The sequence below is a fragment of the Pseudorca crassidens genome, chromosome 1 (assembly GCF_039906515.1).
Source record: "Pseudorca crassidens isolate mPseCra1 chromosome 1, mPseCra1.hap1, whole genome shotgun sequence".
NCBI lineage: Eukaryota > Metazoa > Chordata > Mammalia > Artiodactyla > Delphinidae > Pseudorca > Pseudorca crassidens.
This window is the reverse complement of record NC_090296.1, coordinates 128287794-128302144: the sequence shown is the minus strand read 5'-3', so window position 1 is coordinate 128302144 and position 14351 is coordinate 128287794. Positions and strand designations below refer to the sequence as shown.

The 14351-nt window shown below is 34.5% G+C and overlaps 1 protein-coding gene across 5 annotated transcripts in view; it reads left to right on the top strand.

Annotated features, from left to right (window-relative positions):
* Positions 1-14351, top strand: part of UBE3A (ubiquitin protein ligase E3A) — a 91582-nt gene that overhangs the window by 52105 nt on the left and 25126 nt on the right. For all 5 annotated transcript variants that reach the window (XM_067755771.1, XM_067755758.1, XM_067755760.1 and 2 more), the window contains 2 exons: positions 6202-6506; positions 12476-13722. In XM_067755771.1, the coding sequence (XP_067611872.1) occupies positions 6202-6506; positions 12476-13722 (1552 nt within the window). The remainder of the gene's footprint in view (positions 1-6201; positions 6507-12475; positions 13723-14351) is intronic.

Sequence of the window (14351 nt, the reverse complement as noted above, 5' to 3'; positions counted from 1 at the left end):
ATTCCTTTCCCTTTAGGATCTTAATTGGAGGGAGGTGGATGGATATATTTTTTATTTTGTTTATTCTTCACTCTAAAATGTCACACTGTTTTAAAAAACAAAAAGTTTTTTTAAGGTGAGTAATTTTGTATAAATATTTAGTTGTACAGTTGTGTTTACTGTATAATGAACTCTCTAGGCATTGAGATTATAAGCCTCAATAAAAGAATACTCAGGAGTTATTACAGTAAACATATTTCTAACAGTAAAAAAATACCAATTTAAATAAAAACTTTTTTTTGTGAAAACTGTATCTTATTCTATAGTTAATGGCTTGTTGCTTGGATCATGGTAATAATGAGTTCACAATTGAAATAATCTAATAATTCACTCAAATCCATTGTAATAGACCCAGCCATAAACCTGATCATGGCTGTGTCACAGATGTATTTTTGGTCGGATCTATTTCTGTAAGGCCTAATACTATCTAGGATGACATTGGTCGTTCTTAAAATTTTTTTATGTTAAATAAAACTTTGGGGAAGGGGTGGAGGATTTACAAAGGCAACATCCTAGAAGGAACAAAGGTGTTCTACTTTCTTTGAGGCTAGTAAGCAGTGGTTATTAGCTTTATAGACTGATTATATAAGCCTTGGGCCCTTTTCTGTTTTATCTCTGGCTTCTTGATTCCTCACGTCTTCATTTGACTTCATTTTCAATTAAAGCCCCTCTACTTAACGTTCACATGTTCTTTTGATCTTTGCCTTTTAATCTCCTTTCATTATTCTGTACTTCCTCCACCAATAGTTCTTAGGTTGCACGTCACAGTTAATATTTCTTTTAAGTTTTGTCGTTTTGTATTATAATTAACAGTCTTGTTTGCTCACTGTTCACTGATACATCTTCACTTTCTGACAGTTGCTTTTTTTTTTTTGGCCATGCCATGCAACATGTGAGATCTTTAGTTCCCTGACTAGGGATCAAACCTGTGCCCTCTGTGTTGGGAGCTCGGGGTCTTAGTCACTCGACTGCCAGGGAAGTCGCCTGACAGTTACTATTTTTATTTCTTCATTTTCTTTGTTCTTGTATTCATTGTTTATTTTCCAACTTCCTACTAAGTTCAATTTAAGATCATTTTCCACTAACATCTCTTATATTGTTGGCAGCTGTTTCAGTGGTTCTGATTCCAGTGGTTTGCCATTGGTATAGGAACATTAAACATACTTTCCTAGTATTTGTGTCCTTGACAGGCAAATTAAGTTGCTGTGTATAATGTGGTCAGAGTTTAACTCTTGTATTTATCATTATTATTATAGGGTTTTGTTTGTTTTTGTTAAGTACCGGACTGTTCCAAAAACAGAGTCGGCAAATGTGGTATTAGTACCATTGATGATGTTGACATTGGTTTTCCTTTTCCTCCCCTGATGGCTGAAACCATTTCCTCTGCCATTTGATCTGCTGTCTAAAAAGTTAAAATACGGCAACAGTATTTTCCCCTAGTGTTTTACTTTGAAAACTTCCAAACATGCAGGTAAATTGAAAGAATTGCACAGTTGATGCCATATGCCTGTCATCTACATTCTACCTTTAATATTTACAGTGCTTTATCATATGTCCACCCTTCTATTTATCAATCCATCTTCCCCCCCCCCATACATTTCAAAGTTAATTGCTGACATCAGTACACTTCCCCCTAAGGTGAAACCATTTTTAAAAGATTTCCGCCAAGTTTTCTAGAGTAACTCTGGCTCTCTATATTATTATTCCACAGAACATTTATTTGTAGGACTGTCTCACTGATTCAGTCATAGAAGTAAAAGAAGTCAGTGGAAAGTATTACCTGTTTTCAATGTGTAAGTAATCTCAAGAGCGTTGAGAGCGCTATCACTAAATGTCACTTGACTTGATAAGAAAAAATCCCTTTATAAAAAATCAGTATATTATAAAGTATAATACTTGGTTTGTTTTTTACATAGAAGAAAAGGCAGTGAGATGTGAGGAAATTATAGAAAGTTAGCCATAGCCCCTCTTGGGGTAGTTTTGAATGACAGATAAGGTGTCACTAAAGGGGACCCCATTGGGAAAAGATGTCTCTTCATTTCTTTCCTTTTTTCTATTTCACTTTCTTCTTCTTTTTCTCTCCTCATCTCTTCTTTATCTTTCTTTTTCCCTCTCTCCTTTGTTTTTTGAAATCATACTTGAGGGAGTTATACATTTTACTGCATAAAATGATTTGCTGAGGGAAAAGAAAGAGTAGGAGGCCATGTGATTGGATGGAAGTGTCACTGGAGGGCAGAAAGCACAGTCTCTAAATTAAGAGTTGGGAAATTTTTTCTGTAAAGGCCAGGTGGTATTTATTTTAGGCTCTGCAGGCTGTACAGTCTCTGTTAAAACTACTCAACTCTGCTGTTGTAATGTGAAAACAGCAGTAGACAGTATGTAAATGAATGAGCTTGGCTATGTTCTAGTAAGACTTTGTGGATGCTAAAATTTGAATTTCGTGTAATTTTTACATGTCACAAAATGTTATTCTTTTACTGACTTTTTCAACCATTTAAAATTTAAAAACCAAACAAGCTATAAAAAAATAGGTGGCATGCTAGATTTGGTCCATAAGCTATGATTTGGCAACTTGATGTATAGGGATTAACCTTGTACAGGTTATTTACCAAAATGTCATTATTAGTGTACATATTCCCAATGTAGAGCTTTTTTATGTGCTCTAAATTAGATGGGGATACAGAATTATATACAGGTAGTTCAAGGTGTCACTGAAGTGAGGAAAGAAGAAAAATACTTGGTGTGGTTGATTCCACTAATAACATGGAGGTTCTGTCTTGGCCTCCTTTCAGTCCTGTTTCATCAGTCTAGCTGCCGTTTCTAAGTCTTGGGGCAGCAAAGCAGATCAAATAGAGGGGCCTACTTTTATATTAAATCTACCCTTAGTGGTATTAAAAGCCCAAGTTTTGAGTCAAACCTGGGTTCAGATCTCTTACTAGATATGTAACTTGTTAGGTAGCAGCTCTGAGCATCAGCAGAATGCAGGTTAATATAGCTAATCATAGACTTGTGAGGATGCTAATAAAAATTGTAACAATAATGGTGGCTAACTGTGTGCCATAATTACTATGTGCCATGCAGTGTTCTAAGCACTTTATTATATATTAACTCATTTAATTCTCTCACAGCCATAATAATTCTTCTGTATGCCATCATTTTTAAGATGAGGAAACTGAGACACAGGAAGTTAAGTAAACTCATTCAAGGTGACATAGTTATTAAGTGGCAGAGCCAGCATGTGAACTTGGGCAATCTGGCCTCAGAGTGTGAACTTTTAACTTCTAGGGTTTATTGTCGTCTAAAGCAAGAACATCTGTAAGCCTAGCACGTAGGTCTTCAACAAATTATAAATATATTAAATTTACAGAATATAGTGCTACCTGTTCTTCAGGAAACTGTGTTCTTGTGTGATACCAGGTATGCATAAATTTGAGATTCAAATTATGATTTTTCAGAAGGCATTTTACTTTTTTCAATTACACATTATTTATGGGATTTTTTTTCCATAAAAGTTTTTAGTACTACTATTGTTAAGAATTATTTTGAAATGTATCACCTGTAAGACAATATAGTAGAAACGACTTACACTCTGAAGCTGGAAGACCTCTGGACTCCTGCTCTCATCCTAGTTCTGCACTTTCCTTTGTGCGACCTTGGATACGTGATTTGACTCTTTCAGTTCTGTCTCCTTTTTTGGCTGTGGCCTGAAGATCATCCTCAAAGTCATGGGATTCAGATGAGATAACCTATGTGAAAGTCCCTTTCAGTGTGTCCAGTATGTTACCAGGCATTCAACAAATTATAGTTCCTTGCTCACCTCCCTATTAACAGATTTAGAACTGAAAGGAGTCTTAAAGATGGGAAACTTAGGCCCAGAGTTGTTCAGATAGTACAGCTACTTTGATTCTTAAAGCTGGTTTTCTGATTTCTCAGTCTTGTTCTGTTTTTAATGTTCACACTTGTTTATGTATTACATTCAGAAGCATTATGTGTATGACCGGTATTTTTTGGTTTGTTTGTTTTTTTAGGACAATAAGAAAAATAGCTAGACTGTTTTGGTATTTTGATTTTTGAAACTAATCTTTAAAAACTCATATGGACAATTTAGTAAACCTTGAGGCCATTCAAATCATGTATATGAAGTTTTGAAAGCACTAACATTTTCCCTTTTCATATTCATTAATTTTAATATACAAGTAGCATGTTATAGAAAAAATAAATTGCAAGCAAAATGATAGAATAATTTAAAAAACTGATTCAATCACATTATTCAGGGAAATGACTGTTAACACTTTGAAATAAAAATGGCTTCATATGACACTACTTTGTAACAGTCTTTTACAATTAAAAGATCAATTAGTGATCTATGCCAAATTCAGATCTTGATAATTTTTGTTTATTCCATTGTGTGAATGGTTATCAGTTCATTTTAGTAATCTATTTTTGGGCATGACAATTTTTTTTCCAGGTTTTGTAGAAACAAAATTGTCCAATTATTTTCACCCAAAATGGGATCTTTGATTCATATGGTTCATCCTCTGATTCATTTTTAAGACTTTTGATAAATGTTCATAATTTTCTTCCAGAAAGGAAATACATACTTATTTACATTCTCACTAGGGAAAGCTATAGCGTTTTGGAAGAAGAATAGCAGTGTATGGTATAAGCCTTGTAAATTCTATATTTCTCTTTCTTTACATGTTGTCACTTTAGTATTTTGCACAGTGATATATCTGAAATAATATGTTTTAATTTTCAGGAGTGGAATTGTTTATAGCTACATATAATAAAATATCTAAGTGCGTTTTGTGGGTTTTTCTTTTTTCTCTGTTCGCATGCATTGAGTGGTAAATTTGCATGGAACATATGAAAAACAGCACCAGAATGAATTGAATGTGTTTGAGTTATTACTGTTTGTCACTTACCTTGATAGTTTAGAGACAAAGTCCTACTTTTGAGACAAAATTGGACTTATTAGTGTGTCTCTTATTTGTCTTCTTGTAAGTTTTTCAGTTTCTCATGATTAACAAGATGTATCTCATGATTAACAAGATGTATCTCACGATTAACAAGATGTAAATTCTAATACCATTTGCCATTTAGTCCTACATGTTTGTGAGATCATTGTAGGAACATTTTGAGAATTAAATTAGATAAATTATTTTTTAAATAGTTTTGATTATTTGTAGTTTTTATTCCTGCATGTCTGTTTGGAAACAAAAGGAATAGCTGTGACTTATGTTTTTTTGGATCCAGTCGACTACTCAAGTTATGGTGATCTCATATCATCAATAGTAGAAGTATAGATCTTAAGAGTTGGAATAAGCCATAGAGATAGAAATTAGTCCAGCTTCTTGCTTGATGAAATAACCCCTTCTTCAATATCCTTGCTAGGTCTGCTAGAAGAGCCATAATGGAACATTAATTCGCATACTTTATGTTCACAAAGTAAGAGTAACATAAGATTTTGCTCTAAAAGGAATTTAAAATATTCCATGTTCCTATGACATGGTATTAATGAGGAAGTTTACTGATACCTTTTGGGTTCAAAATTGTATGTTTTGAGCCACTTTCTTGTAATATAACACAAGGTTTGGATATTTTATTTATAAATTTCTTTTTAAATCTTCCGTATAGTAGATAATGGGGGGGGTCCTTCTTTGTTCCACATAGAAGTTCTATGTTAACTGTAAGTCAAGTATTTACAGGCTGCTGAAACAAAATGGTGATTATATAAAGGAAAGCTGGATTGATACTTTAAATAGACTCTCATTTTCTTAATGTTAATTTTTAAAGTGATAGAATACTAAAACTCTTAGTCATAAAACTTGTGATTTTCAGCTGTGGTGCTAAACAATTGAAGCACATCAAACAAGCGCCCCTCCACTGCGCCCCAAACCAAAGGAAAGCATATTATATTAAAACAATGATTTTTGACAAGCATTGATATTCTTTATCATATGTCTTAGGAAATAAGTATCACATATTTCACCAGTTAAAAGTTTTGTGTAAATAGTGTATCTCCATTTTCTATACCTCATCTTAATACGCAGGTTTATTACTTCAGTGCTTGACTAACTTCTGCCTTGTTGATGATCTGTTGAGCTTTGTACCTGAGATCTCTACTAATCACTGTGCTTATTGTTTGAATGTTTGGTACAGGAAGCGAGCAGCTGCAAAACATCTAATAGAACGCTACTACCACCAGTTAACTGAGGGCTGTGGAAATGACGCCTGCACGAATGAGTTTTGTGCTTCCTGTCCAACTTTTCGTCGTATGGATAACAATGCAGCAGCTATTAAAGCCCTTGAGCTTTATAAGATTAATGCAAAACTCTGTGATCCTCATCCCTCCAAGAAAGGAGCAAGCTCAGCTTACCTTGAAAACTCTAAAGGTGCCCCTAACAACTGCTCTGACATGAAAATGAACAAGAAGGATGGACAAGGAGCAAGAGATGATTTTAAAGGTAAGACGTTCTATTTTTAATTGAGAATTTTGGACTGAAAACCACATTGGAGATTTTCAAAATGTGTGAGGTGTTGCTGTTTGCTTTTTTTGTCTCATTTTTGACCTTCGGACATGATAGTATGGTGGAATCGATTTTTTATTGTGATAGAGGACAGAACTAGTAGTTGAGTTAATGATTTCACTCTGTTTTACTGTTCCGATGATCTTTAATTAGAAGCAGATTATATTCCCCAAAGTTCCTTTGCTAATGGATTGATTAGAAATTTTAAATATTTTCCACTAGGAAAAATGTATTAAGTAGTAGTTAATAACCTAAACTAGGCCACAAAGTCATTTAGATGTTGGAATAGCTGGACTAAATATCTGGCATGCATTTTGGAACCCGAGCACTATACAGTGAAAGTAGCAGACTGATTAGTGGTCTTTTTCTGTTTCTGAAGGCAAGGCAAAATGTTGTTAATAGTTACCTGAGAAATAATCAATTTTTCTTTCTAATGTATTCTTCCTATATCCTGCTCACCTTCTCCCAGGCATTTGGCACGCTCATACTGCCAAGAATCATTACCTAACAATGGTGGTCTTACCCAAGCCTTATTTTTCTTTCTAAATGATGCTGTATTTCAATACTTTTAAAATTTTTTCTCTTTTTAATAAACTTCAAGCTTTCTTTTTCCCAGTGAAGGCAAATCGGTATTAGAAACAAGTTAATCAGATTTTTGAATGACTGACAGTCCTATCAGAGGTAATTGTATTTTAAAAGAGGAAGCTTTTTGTTTAGGATATATAGAAGTTAGATACTACCTCTAAAGTTTTCAGTAACGTCATTTGAATCAAGTTTAAATTAATTAGTGAAATGGAATTGTGTTAATAGCTTCTACTCTGTTTCCATAATAAAGCTGTTTTCATAACTTTATTACAGCTTATTGCATGACTATTTCTATTCCATGAATTAGCTCACACACCAGATAAATAAGTGAACGTTGTCAATATGTTAATGTGGAAGTTGCATTATACACATTTCCCCAGCAAGTGTGCACCATAAGAACAGCCGTTACTGTGAATGTAGGATGTGCTGCCACAGTTGAAGGCAGGAAGCCATATGGGGGTTATAGTGCAGGATGGACGTACCCATCTTCTTTTTGGCTATGTGGTTCATTTTAGAGGTACTTATTGGGTGATTATCCTCAGTCTTTGTGTACTGTTTAAGCTCAAGTTTATATAATTTAGCAGTTCATTGTACTTTCTTCCAACATACTACACTCTTTCCCCCCTGCGCCCTTTTTCCTGCAACATCTGTATTTACTGTAGTATATTTTTACTAGGAATTATAAATATATTAACTGCACTAGTACTTTCATTTTGAGTGTTAATTATATATGTTAGCTCTAGTTACAAAGTTTCAGGTGTTGAATAGTCTGCCCCAAACTCTCTTTTTGCATAAGAATTTAAGTTTAAAATTTTATAGATTGAGTATTTTTCAAATACACATATATCATAAAATATACAGGTATGTCATACAAAAATGTCTCATTTATTGTTTTCTCAGTAGAATACCTCCTTTTATTGATACCCAAACGTTAATGAATGTTTATATTTCAAAATGCAGTGTTTTTTAACTAAGTTACATTTATGTCTGAAAAACTCAGTTTAACATTTTAAACAAAACACCACGTGAATAAAGTATTGGTATATTTTATGTAGAATTAGTAGAATGTCAGAATCACTTGAAGATGTTCTGAAGAGCATGTCATGCCAACAGAGGGTGCGTGGGTCTAGAACGCTGCTTATCCGTAAGATAAGCCATATTTACTACATGCAAGGCAACTCTTTGTTAACGTTATTATTTGATGATTAGGATACAGAGTGTCCTATGTCCTAACTGGATAGTTATTTATAATAGATAGTTACTATGTTTTGGTTACATTTTAAGAAATTAGGTGTTTTTTGTTTTTGTTTTTTGGGCCTGGTCTCATAAGAACATATTATAATTTTTTCCAACTAAAGTAGTGCGAAATAAGCTCCCAGTTAGCAGTTTCACACACTTCAGGAAGAGGTTACTGAAGTTTAGCAGAAGATGCCTAAATATCCTGAATAGAACAAACCTTAAGGATCCGTTCTTAAAGAGTTATGGCCCATAAAAGAAGGTGTTGACAGTCTGGTAGCAAGGACCAAAGATTAGATTCGTGGTGTGATAAAATTTGGTATTTTTGTGGTTCAGTTTTTGGAAGCTGCTCATTCACTGACCATTTGCATTTTGTATTATCTTTTACTATGAAGCAAATACAAAAGCAGAAGTAGGAATCATATTAAGAAATTTTATATGTGTTCATTACAAGTATAAGGGTCCATTTGACACAATGAAGATAGGTTTATCTACATGACTCTAAAATTATCCTCTGCCTAAGTATTTGATGACAAGGCTGTCACTCTTTTGATTAAAGGGATTAAGACTTTTGTCAGTAATATTGTTTTACCAGTACATCTTCTTAGAGTTAACAGACAAAATATATCATTTGTTCTCTTTCCTGTAAAATAACATATCTGAATAGTTAATTCAAAATGGCAAAACCTCTTTATTTGGGGTGCTACATTTTTATTTCTTGCACAGTTCGATAATTTTTACTGGCCTGTATGAAAAGTGGTCTCAAAATATTAGTAAACACTTTTTTTTTTTTAATTTGAAGGACAGTTTTATAATTTGTAGAGACCTGTATAGTCTTTGCTTGGGTAATTTGAAAATTATATTAGCTTATTTTGTACATCTGCTAATAAGAATAAATGATTTTTTTTTCTACTCAAAGTATGAGTTAGTCATATTTGTCTCATTTATCAGGAAAACAAATCCTGAGAAGTCCACCAGTAGGCTTCCACTTAGGTCACTGGCAGACCTGTGTCACATACCGCCCCCAATGCAAGTGAGGATTGGAATACTAGTGTTTAGTTTTCAGTTTCTATCACAGTGGCATGTCGGGGTAAAGATGGTGAATAGATTTGGAGTTAGCCAGCCTAAAGTGTCTGCCCAGATATATTAGAGAGCTGGAGGTTGAGAGAGCAGTTTCAGAGGATCACATTTCAGATACAGAACAATGATAGCACTTGCTTTGGAGTTAGAAGTAATTGCAATGAAAATTTAAGTTGATATAGCCATGTAAACTAAACTGCTATTAATCAGGACACAAAAGTCTTGGGGTATTACCCAGCGTTACTCAGCTTTCTGTTAGTTGAGAATGAGATCTTGTGGTCGGTCATTAGAGGTTTCATATCCTTTTGGTAATCGGTTAGTCTTACCTGTCAAACATTTGAGTACTTTGAGTAATGCCAGACATGTTTTATAGTCATTAGGGATCACACACAATGCACGTGCGCGCACACGCACACACGCTTGCGCACATGCGCACTCCCAGCCACCCCCTTTCAGGGTTTTTGAATTATCTCTGCCCAGAGCATTCATTGTTTTCTTTGCTATTAGAATTGATTTATAAAGTGAAATTTGGTTATCTTCTGTTTAAAGGCTGTTTTCACTTCTTTTATTAATGTAGTTATTTGACTACAGGATTGAAATATTTTTACTTCTGTATTTTCATTTAAAATACAATCGTTTATGCTCCTGTTTATTGCATGCAATAAATTGTTGACTGTTAAAACATTTTATTTTATATCTAGTAATCTAATATTCATGCAAGTCATAACAAAAAATAGTGTTACTGGGTTATATTTCTCAGCTTTGGTAGGTGAAATTTTGTAATTATATAGGCTTATCTCAGAAAATAAGTGAGAGAATGTAGGGTGGGTTTGGTTTTTTTGATAACATTATGAGGGTAGAGTACATTATAGCTAAGCTAATTTTCATTTTAAAATTGTTAGTTTTTTTCTTTTTTTTTTTTAGTTAAAACTCATGGTAAGTGCCAGGGAGTTTTATGATATGAGGTGTTGAATCAACCCACTGCCTATTGTATGATATTCCCAACCATTGGGATTTACTACTCTTTGAGTTTGAATGTTTTACATTGTTTTTCACTCCAGTCATTGTACTCGGTAACTTCTTTGAAAAAAGTCAAACATTATGAAAGCTCATATTAAACTGCACAAAATAAATCAACATTTGAGTAAGATGAGAACTTGCAGTTTTAGGAAACAGCATGTTAAAATTCATTTTTGTGTGTGTGCTTGTATTTTCTCGAGTAAGAAAAGTGTAAGAGAAGGAACACATGGAGTTTTTCTTTCTTTTTCTAATGTATTTCATGCAGTGGCACTCACCTTAAGCACTCATGCATTCTGTAACCTCCAAACTTACTCTGTTCCTCTCAAGGGAGTATATGTATAGATTTAAATTTTGTTGTTAAAGAGAATGGGAGCTGTAGGTTTATCTGGTTTTGTCTGAAAGCGAATAATAGCAAATGTAAAAAGTCTAATGGCAAAAGCTGACAGTGGAGGCCTAAGCCACTATATTTTAAGACAGATATGAGAAGGAAGTAAAATGAATTCCAGCAAACTGCAACAAACTCTTTCACCCCTGCAACTGTCCATGGCTCCAGAGATTTTTATCTCAAAAAGTCCTTGAAGTATTTTCTTCTTTGTTTCTTCTGTGACTTCATTAGAATTTTAATTTGTTAACATTACGGTAACTCTGAAAATGTGTAGTAAGTTGATATTCAGTCTGGCCTTTCAGGGCCTGCTGTCATTTTTGCCTTTTATGATGTTATTTCTTTATGGGGAAGAATGGATATAATAGAAAATCATAATAAAACTCCCATGGATTTGAATACTACAAGCTGTAAAAACAGTGGTAATATATCATTTTAGGGGGGAGATGGTCATTACGTGTACTTTAAAGGCTCTGAAGGCAAGATGGGGAAAATGAAAGGCTTCTCTACTTGTAAGGATCAGCTAGAATACAATATTAAGTAGACCCCAGAAAGAATACTAGCTTATTACAAACAGTGGAAATTTGTTTCTAGCTCATCTAACAGCCATAATATTTTAGACTGGCAGAGAGTTCTGGTTCATGCAGTCATTCAGAGTTGCAGCTGTAATGGCACTATCTTTAACACACGAGTTTCAGAACCATCCTGGAAGCATCATCCCATTAGCCAGAAGGAGAAAAGCATTAGCCTGAAAGTAGCACTTATCTCAAAAAGCTGGGAAAGCTGGAGAATGTGTCCAACTCTGTGCCCAGGAAGGAGACGAAACAGATTTTGGTGACTACATAGTAGTCTGTTTCACTTGTCTGCTCATAAGTTGCCTTCTTCCCACCCTATTGTTTTCACTGCTTTGTAACTATTTCCTGTCACTGTGTAAGATTTATTCCAACCTGGCTGCAGATGGCAGTGTCTGTCAACTTCAGAGCTTATGGGAAATGATATATTAATCCTTCTCAGTCACCCACAGAATGGCCACCCTGAAAAAAAACTAAGACTCAGAAAGGAAGACTCAGAAAGGAACTAGTCTGGTTTTAGGACAAGGGCTGTTTCCAAAAGAGGACTCTGAAGAAATCTTTATTAAAACCTTGCCTTCCTAGTCTTTTGAAACAGAGTAGTGAAATAAGGAAGAAACCTCTCAGAAAAATAGTGGTGTTTCTGCTCTAAAGTAAAGCGAAGTTGTAAGAGGTATATTGTGATGAGTCGGCACATGATATCTTGGTTCATATTTACAGTTAAAACTGCACGTTAATATATACCATCATTGTGAAAATGAGCTTGAGCTCATTAAAAGCTATATATAAGAATACATATAGAATGTAAAAGAATGAGTAAAGTTGTTAATATTAGTAGTACATTGAAAAAAATAGGTAAGCATATTTTGTTGGTTGAACCTAAGTATTAAGATACTTTTTAAGAGTTGTAAATCATAAATGGTATTTATTGCAAAATGTTTGGCAATTTTATTTTTCACTAGAACTTATTAAAAGAAAGCAAACATACATATATATTATGAAAATAAATGTTCTCTTTTTTCCTAATTTTCTAGATGTGACTTACCTAACAGAAGAGACGGTATATGAAATTCTAGAATTATGTAGAGAGAGGGAGGATTATTCCCCTTTAATTCGTGTTATTGGAAGAGTTTTTTCTAGTGCTGAGGCATTGGTACAAAGCTTTCGGAAAGTCAAACAACACACCAAGGAAGAACTGAAATCTCTTCAAGGAAAGGATGAAGACAAAGATGAAGATGAAAAAGAAAAAGCTGCATGTTCTGCTGCAGCTATGGAAGAAGATTCAGAAGCATCTTCCTCAAGGATAAGTGATAGCTCACAAGGAGATAACAACTTACAAAAATTAGGTCCTGACGATGTGTCTGTGGATATTGAGGCCATTAGAAGGGTCTACACCAGATTGCTCTCTAATGAAAAAATAGAAACTGCCTTTCTCAATGCACTTGTGTATTTGTCACCTAATGTGGAATGTGACTTGACATATCACAATGTATACTCCCGAGATCCTAATTATCTGAATTTATTCATTATTGTCATGGAGAATAGAAATCTCCACAGTCCTGAATATCTGGAAATGGCTTTGCCACTGTTTTGCAAAGCAATGAGTAAGCTACCCCTTGCAGCCCAAGGAAAACTGGTCAGACTGTGGTCTAAATACAGCGCAGACCAGATTCGGAGAATGATGGAAACATTTCAACAGCTTATTACATACAAAGTCATAAGCACTGACTTTAACAATCGAAATCTAGTGAACGATGATGATGCTATTGTTGCTGCTTCCAAGTGCTTGAAAATGGTTTACTATGCAAATGTAGTGGGAGGGGAAGTGGACACAAATCATAATGAAGAAGATGATGAAGAGCCCATTCCTGAGTCCAGTGAATTGACACTTCAGGAGCTATTGGGAGAAGAAAGAAGGAACAAGAAAGGTCCTCGAGTGGACCCACTAGAAACTGAACTTGCTGTTAAAACCCTGGATTGTCGAAAACCACTTATCCCTTTTGAAGAGTTTATTAATGAACCACTGAATGATGTTCTAGAAATGGATAAAGATTATACTTTTTTCAAAGTAGAAACAGAGAACAAATTCTCTTTTATGACATGTCCCTTTATATTGAATGCTGTCACAAAGAATTTGGGATTGTATTATGACAATAGAATTCGCATGTACAGTGAACGAAGAATCACTGTTCTCTACAGCTTAGTTCAAGGACAGCAGTTGAATCCATATTTGAGACTCAAAGTCAGACGTGACCACATCATAGATGATGCCCTCGTCCGGGTAAGTTGGGCTACTGTTTAAAAATTAGTACTAGATTGAATACCTAATGATGGGGAGACTGTGATACAGTTCAGTGAATTCATTTTATAAGTGACTCTTTGGGGGGAAAATGTATGTATATGATTATATAGTATAGGAACACATGGACTTTTTTATTGTAAATGTAAGTACTATATTTTTGTTGATCCTGTCCAAGTTCATAAATGTTCCACAAAATATTGGTTGTCTTGTGTCATGATCACTCTCTCTTTGAAAAAGAATAAATTTTCTAAATCTTGACAACTAACCCCCAAAGTTTTGTCATTCAGAAGAGAAGTGGATGTTGCAGAGCACAGAAACTAGGGGGTTGTGGAGATACCCAATAATAAGTATGAATGTAAAGTCTTAATAGGGAGAAATGGTAGAATAAAACCACACCATGAAATAATAAGTGGTGTCTAAAAATGCCATCATGTGAGGTTGAGTATTGCATTATTGTGAGGTTAATGAAGTGACCCGGGCAGGTGGTGCATGCTGCTGGTAGGAGTTCCTGCGGGGTCACTCAGAAGGTCCCTGTTTGGCACTGCCTGACTGTAGTAGTTTCTTCCTACTTAAATATACATATGGACTACACCAGGTCTTGGAGTTGG